Source organism: Vanessa cardui, chromosome 18 (assembly GCF_905220365.1).
Source record: "Vanessa cardui chromosome 18, ilVanCard2.1, whole genome shotgun sequence".
NCBI lineage: Eukaryota > Metazoa > Arthropoda > Insecta > Lepidoptera > Nymphalidae > Vanessa > Vanessa cardui.
Genome location: NC_061140.1, coordinates 13075144 through 13082418, shown reverse-complemented (window position 1 = coordinate 13082418; position 7275 = coordinate 13075144). Strand labels below are relative to the sequence as shown.

The window sequence follows — 7275 nt, the reverse complement described above, 5'->3', positions numbered from 1 at the left end:
GATCGAAACGGTGTGTTTACATTCAAGTACTAATGGCTACACAAAACAAAAATTATAGCGTAATAAACTAAAAATAACATAAAAAAAAAAAAAACTATCAATAGAATAAGTCACAAAACAAACTGGTAGTGAGAAGTAACACAAAATTAATTTCACAATGGAAAATTTGTAGCTGGAATACAATATATTAACACAAAACAGAACAGATATTATTACAGTCATTGCACTATCAATTAAAAAAAAAAATTAAAAGTAAATTTATGTATTACAGAACAAAAAACAAGTAATACAAAAAGAGAAAAAAAAAAGAAATAAAATAAATAAATTATTTAAAAATAAAGAAACAGTCAAACAAACGTATTTACAATTGACAAAACACTAGAGTCCAGATCGTGACAGCTGTCATTAAGAAGTTGTCGGCACAATCTGTATTTGATATCTGACAATTGACATAATAGTAACAAATTTTAAACTACACTCACTTATAACTACACCAATCAATAAAGAAAGTAAGTGGGTTTTTTCGCTTGCGTTAGCTTTGGTTGACACACGTGTTAGTGAGATATCTGTGTTTTTATATTAATTCTGTGTAACTTTTTTATGAATTTTCAGTGCAAATAGTTTAATTTTATGGTTTCTGGGTTTTACTAACATAATTCGGTTTCGGTAAGTGTTATTTTTCTTTTGATTATAGTTATAGTATATTAGTTAAGTTACAGTAGTTAGTTTATAATGGATGTCGATCCACCTCCCGAACCTCCTGATCCCGGGGGTTCAGAATGTCAAACTGATCCTCCAACATCCTCTTCTCGCAAACGCTCCGGCGATAAGTCTTCTTGCTCTCCTGATTCCTCTTCAAAGAAAACAGTTATCCACCCTTCTACCGCTAGTGCCTCTATCCAGAACGTTTATGTTAATCCTTCCTTTATTGATGGCCCAAAAAGTTACACGGATGACGACAAAGGTCCCTTCATTGTCCATGTCTCTCGGGAAGTAGCTGATCCAGCTGCAGGTAATTCTATTAGAGCCATTAAATTCGGACAATTTCTGCATAAACACAAGATTGGCTCTATTATGAATGATGGTGTTAAGAATGTTGGTAGGAACAAAATAGAAATACAGTTTACTTCAGCACAAGCTGCAAATAGTTTCCTAAAAAACCCACTTCTAGCACTCTGTAAATATGCTGCTAACTTACCCACATATAATATTACCAGAATGGGTCTAATAAAAGGCATCCCGGTAGACTGGTCTATGGAGGATCTAATTGAATCAATTGAGCTCCCTCATGGATGTGGGGAAGTAATAAAATTGAGGCGTCTTAACCGGAAGACTATTAACGAAGGAGTTGTGTCTTGGGTACCAACTCAATCGGTAGTCATAACTTTTAAAGGTCAAATCCTTCCTAGCAAAATATATTCATTTCATACATCCCTTCCCGTTGAAATATACAATCTCCCCACAATAATATGTTTAAACTGTTGTCGTTATGGCCACGTTCGGACTCAGTGTAGATCTACTCCCAGGTGCTTTAAATGTTCTCATTCTCATACGGGTGATTCGTGTGAGGTTATTAAAGATAATTCTACATGTTTACATTGTTCTGGCAAACACTTTGCCACAGATAAGGATTGCCCTGAGTATTCTCGTCAGCAATCGATTAAAATTGTAATGGCACAAGATAATGTCTCATACATGGAAGCTGCCTCTCGCTTCCCTAATGTCCGCAGATCCTATGCTGAGGTAGCAAAAGAGTTGTTCTCTGTTCCTGCATACGTCCCACCCATCCCTGGTCCTTCGAGGTCCACCCCTAGTCCTACTAAATCTTACAGACAAACCGTTGTCCGCTCTCCCTCCCCTAGACTTCCTCAAGGAAAGGGGTATGATAAACATGCCCATCAGGCCATAGTTGCCAATTGCCCCTCCTCCTCTCCTAATGGTTGCGCTCTAAACGTTCCTCAGCCTTCCCCACCTAATAATAATCCTAATTTATTGGAATTACTCACCAAAATCCTCCTAAATATCCTCAGTACATGTAATGATGTCCCATTACCGTCCAACGTTGCCAATGATTTATCCCAGCTATTTACAATCCTTAATAATGGCCCCAATCAGATTCCTTCAATGGAACTGTCAAAGCGTCCGTCGTAAGAAACCTGAACTCCTCTCACTTATTAATTCATTTAAACCTGTCATTATTGCCATCTCTGAGACATGGCTGATTCCCGGCTCTCGTTTTCGGGTACCGGGTTTCTCCTGTTTGAGGGATGACAGAAATGATGGGTATGCAGGTTGTGCCATCTTGATCAGGCACTCCATTCCCTTCTCCCAAATTTCCTTACCTCCTTTTAGTCAGCAAATCAATGCTGTAGCTATCAAAGCCTTCAACATCTCCTTTTTATCTATCTACATTCCTCATCCTAACCCTTCACTTGTTCCTGAATTACACTCCATTTTTTCTTCCCTCCCAAGCCCTGTTCTTGTTATGGGGGATTTTAATGCCCACCATACATTATGGGGTTCCTATTTCTGTGATGGATTTGCCCCCTTGTTGGTGGACATTGTTGATGATGTAAACTTATGCATTCTCAATGATGGTTCGCCGACTCGTAGGGTTTATCCTAATCAGAATCCTAATTCTGCTATTGATTTATCCATAGCATCCCCATCCCTTTCCTCGCAAATATCTTGGAATATCCTTCCATCTACGTTTGGAAGTGATCATTTCCCTATCCTTCTTTCATTAAACAACAGATCCATTGCTCCATCCAAATCCTCCCCTCTCCTTAAATATAAACTTAAAAATGCTAACTGGTTAGCATACTCTAACTCTGTTGATGTCATGTTAAGCTCTCTCCCTGATTTTGTGAACGGTGAAAATGCTCTTGCTTACTACGAGCTTTTTCTTAATATTATTAAATCCTCTGCTGATTCCCATTTCCCACAAAAAAATCTTAATAAAAAAATTTGCATCTCTCCGCCTTGGTGGGATGAAGAGTGTAATTCCTTGGTCCAACAGAGATCTGAAGCCGAAGAGTCATATAATGTATCTATGACTTCACAAAATTTTATCAAATATCAGCATATAGATGCCAAAATTAAAAAACTATTTTCCAGAAAGAAAAAACAGGGATGGACCAATTTCTGTGAATCCCTTAGTCCTCGGTCTCCCCCTCAAACAGTTTGGAGAAATCTTAAGAGATTTCGCCGCTCCCTCGATTCTGATAACCCAAACGCCTATAATCCATCCGTATGGCTTAATGATTTTGCTACCAAACTTGCTCCCCCCTTTGTTCCATGTCGAGATAGTTTTATAAATTTTACTCAATCATCTACCTCAGATGATATGGATAGTCCGTTTACTATCTCAGAGCTACTCACAGCTCTGAACGGACTGAAGGACTCGTCACCAGGGGAAGATGGCGTGCCCTACTCCTTTATAATAAACCTCAGTGATAAAGCTAAATGCGTCTATCTGAATATAATTAATGCTTTTTTCTCAACAGGAATCGTCCCGGAATCTTGGAAGTCCCAAATTATTATCCCCATACTAAAACCGGGAAAAAGCCCTTTGGACCCCAATTCTTATAGACCCATTGCTTTATCGTCTACACTAGTGAAAGTTACTGAACATCTCCTAAAAAACCGTTTGGAATGGATAATGGAAAGCAGAAATATTCTCTCGCCCTCTCAATTTGGCTTTCGAAAGGGTTTGAGCACTCTTGATAGTCTCAGCATTCTTACGACCGACATTCGAATAGCCTTCTCCAACGGAGAGTACCTTGTGGGTGTTTTTCTAGATATTACTTCTGCATATGATAATGTTCTTCTTCCGGTACTCAGGCAAAAATTGCAACAGCTGAGTATCCCTCCGAGGATTACTCATTTCATATGTAATCTGCTTTTTTGCAGATCAATTTCTGTTAAATACCAAAATTGTATTCTTCCCCCCAGGATTGTCTGGAAAGGTCTCCCGCAAGGTTCAGTCCTTAGCCCTCTGCTTTATAGCATTTATACCCATGATCTCGAATTGTCTGTGAATAATTTCTGTAACATACTTCAATATGCTGATGACATCGTTTTATATTTTAAATCTACATCTGTTGAAAATTTAACTTTGCGATTAAACTCTGCTTTACATTATCTTGACCTATGGCTCTTTGACCATGGCCTGTCTTTGTCTATTGATAAGACTCAGGCAGTTGTGTTCACTAGGAAAAGACAAATTCCTGTCTTCGACTTGTTTTGTGGGGATCAACGCATCAACTTTGCCAACAAGACGAAATTTCTAGGCATTATTCTCGACAACAAACTGAATGGAATTTGTCACTCTGAGCATGTTATTAAAAAATGTGAAAAGGGTATTAACGTCCTTAGAGCAGTCTCAGGAGTCTGGTGGGGAGCTCACCCCTATTCTCTTAAACTACTGTACAATGCAATAGTTCGTAGTCATTTAGACTACGGACTATTTGTCTTAGAACCACTTAGTAAATCCGTTTCTGAAAAACTTAATAAAATTCAATACAAATGCCTCAGAATAATCCTAGGAGCTATGAAAACTACTCCCACTAACGCTCTGCAGGTTGAATGTGTTGATCCTCCGCTTCAACTGAGAAGACAATTTTTATGCGACCGTTTTGTAGTAAAATCTTTACAGTTATCTTCTCATCCTCTTTGGTCCCGTCTAAGCGAACTGTCCCAACTCTGCGTTCGCTCTAGAAGTCCATCCTTATTATTAGACAGTTTTTTAAAATTTACTACACTCCCACATCCTATCTTAAGATTCCAGTCAAATCCTCTTTTTTCCACTCCATTTAGATCTCTAGTCTATAATCCGTCAATCATTACAGATCTTGGTCTTATTAAAGGGGCCCCTGATACAAACTCAAAATTTCAAAGATTTCTTCATCAAAATTGGTCAAATCATTTACTTATATTTACTGATGCCTCTAAACTATCCCCTGAAAGCTGCGTCGGCTCAGCCTGTTGGATCCCCAAATTCAAAATTGTCCTTCAATTTAAATCCCCTCCTGAATCATCCATCTTTACCGGTGAAGCGATTGCAATTTTAGAAGCCATCGTTTTTGTCCACTCCCATGATCTCAGACACACGATAATTTTGACAGACTCTTTGAGTTGTCTGTTGGCAATTAAGGAAAATCCGTTTCGTAGTAAACGAAAGTTTTTCATCATCCTTAAGATCAGGGAAGCATTGTTTTGTTGTCATCAAAAAGGGCTAGATTTATCGCTTGTCTGGATACCAAGCCATTCTGGTATTCCCGACAACGATGCAGCAGATTCATTTGCTAAATCTGCTATATCAACTGGCTCTCTTGATCATTTTAAAAACTCAACACAGGACTTGTGTGCTCTACCGAAAATTCATCTTGTTAAATCCTGGAACTCTGTTTGGGAAGTTTCATCAAAATCTAAAGGTAGATTTTACGCAAGTCTACAACCAGTTATTCCGAGGCGACCTTGGTTTTCTCATCACAGGCAAGCTAAACGTTGGGTCACCACAACTATCTGCCGTTTACGCCTTGGACATGCATGTACGCCCGTTCATCTTTGTAAAATTAGAGTTAGAGATCACTCTTTGTGTGAATGTGGCCTTGACGAAGGTTCCTTATCCCATATACTGTTTTCTTGCCCCAATCTCCTCCACCCCGTATATGACGTTCTCCCTCCCAAAGTTCCTCGCCCTATTAATGTTGAATGTTTGTTAATGTGTGTGTTTAGTCCACTTTGTAAATTTTCATGTAAATATATTGAGCGTAATAAAATTAAGTTGTAAATATTTTTGTGATCGTTCTTATTTGATGTCTTAATAATATTGTAATATGTTTATCTAATTATTTATATATTGTATTGTTTTAGGTTATGGGTTAACAGAGAGTCTACTACTATTGTGCCCTTAAAATTAATTTAAGCCTGCAATCTCGACCGCACCGTTCAATCTCCATCGTGTCTTCTCCATCGCACGTGACATTGGCGAAATAATCTGTGCTTTCTTGGCACAAATAAAAGCCATTTAAAAAAAAAAAAAAAAAAAAAGAAAGTAAGTGATTAGGAAGGTAAATTAAAGTAAACAAACCAATGGTAGTAGTAAGCAGATACTATGTACAACTGAAAATTATAATCACTACTTTTTAACAATTCGTTTCGGACGAGAAACTGCAACTTTGCTGTCTGGATTCTTCGAGACGTTAAGGACCTTGACTTCTGGAGATTTTAAAGGTGAAGAGGATACAGCGTCGAGTTCAGCGAGTGATTCAACTTGGTGACGCGATCCATCTGGGGCTATGAAGAATATCCGTCCATCCCGGGTCCAACACTTCCCAATGCCGAAACGCTGCCGTGCTAAGAGGAACACATCGTGCCGTGTCTTCGTGAGGAACTCCGATTGGGTTATACCAGTGCCTTTAAATTTTGACTTGGCAAACCACACCTTATCCCGCACGCTAACATCACAGAACTTAACTACAATTGGCCTATTCCGGTTGGCTGTAGACTTACCAAGCCGATAGGAAGATTTGATGCTGGAGCTTGAAAAGTTTGTTAAGTCCAGATGGTCTGCAACGAGACTAGTCACACGAGCACTGGTGTTCTCGGCTTTTTCTTCTGGGACTCCATGAAGAAGTAGTATTTTGCGCCTTCTTTGCATTTCCTGGCGGTCCAACTCCCTTCCAAGAAATTCTACCTGACGCTGAAGAGTGCTGAGAGCAGTTATAATGAAGCTTCTAAACTGCGTGAACTCCGTTGAAAGTGATGGTGTGTGTGTAGCAACTGATGAAGATGTCTTTTGTAACTCATGTTGAAATTCATTCATTTTGGTATTGAAGAGTTCCGACATGGCAGACAGTGAATCTTTGATTGACTTCATGGTTTTAGCAGTGATTAATTGTTATTTAACTTATTATTTTATTGTTTATTGTAAAGGAGATTGTAAGCTGGTAGGTAATGTTATTTAGACGTACATGTATTATATATAATGTATTTTTAATTAAATAAAATTTAAGAGCTCACTAAAAACGTTGCAACTTGTTTGACACCTACCCGCGAAAAAAACTCTACTAATTTATTAAATATGTTTTCACTTAATGTTTGGGTTACACTAATAAATACATCCGAAACTATAAAAACCAATTTAGATAGTATGATTACAGCGAAGAAGTATTATGAAAAATATAATCTGAAAGTAGATATTTTAAAAGAAATGCATAGTAAATATAATGGATGGTGTAAAATATTTACTGATGGATCAAGGAATAACAT

The 7275-nt window shown here is 38.0% G+C and overlaps 1 protein-coding gene across 1 annotated transcript; it reads right to left on the bottom strand.

Moving 5' to 3' along the window:
* Positions 1 to 6060: 6060 nt before the first annotated feature.
* On the bottom strand, positions 6061 to 6974 carry LOC124537396. Its single transcript, XM_047114228.1, has one exon. The coding sequence runs from the start codon at positions 6881 to 6883 to the stop codon at positions 6143 to 6145; it is 741 nt and encodes a 246-aa protein (XP_046970184.1). The 5' UTR covers positions 6884 to 6974; the 3' UTR covers positions 6061 to 6142.
* Between the last annotated feature and the right edge of the window lie 301 nt (positions 6975 to 7275).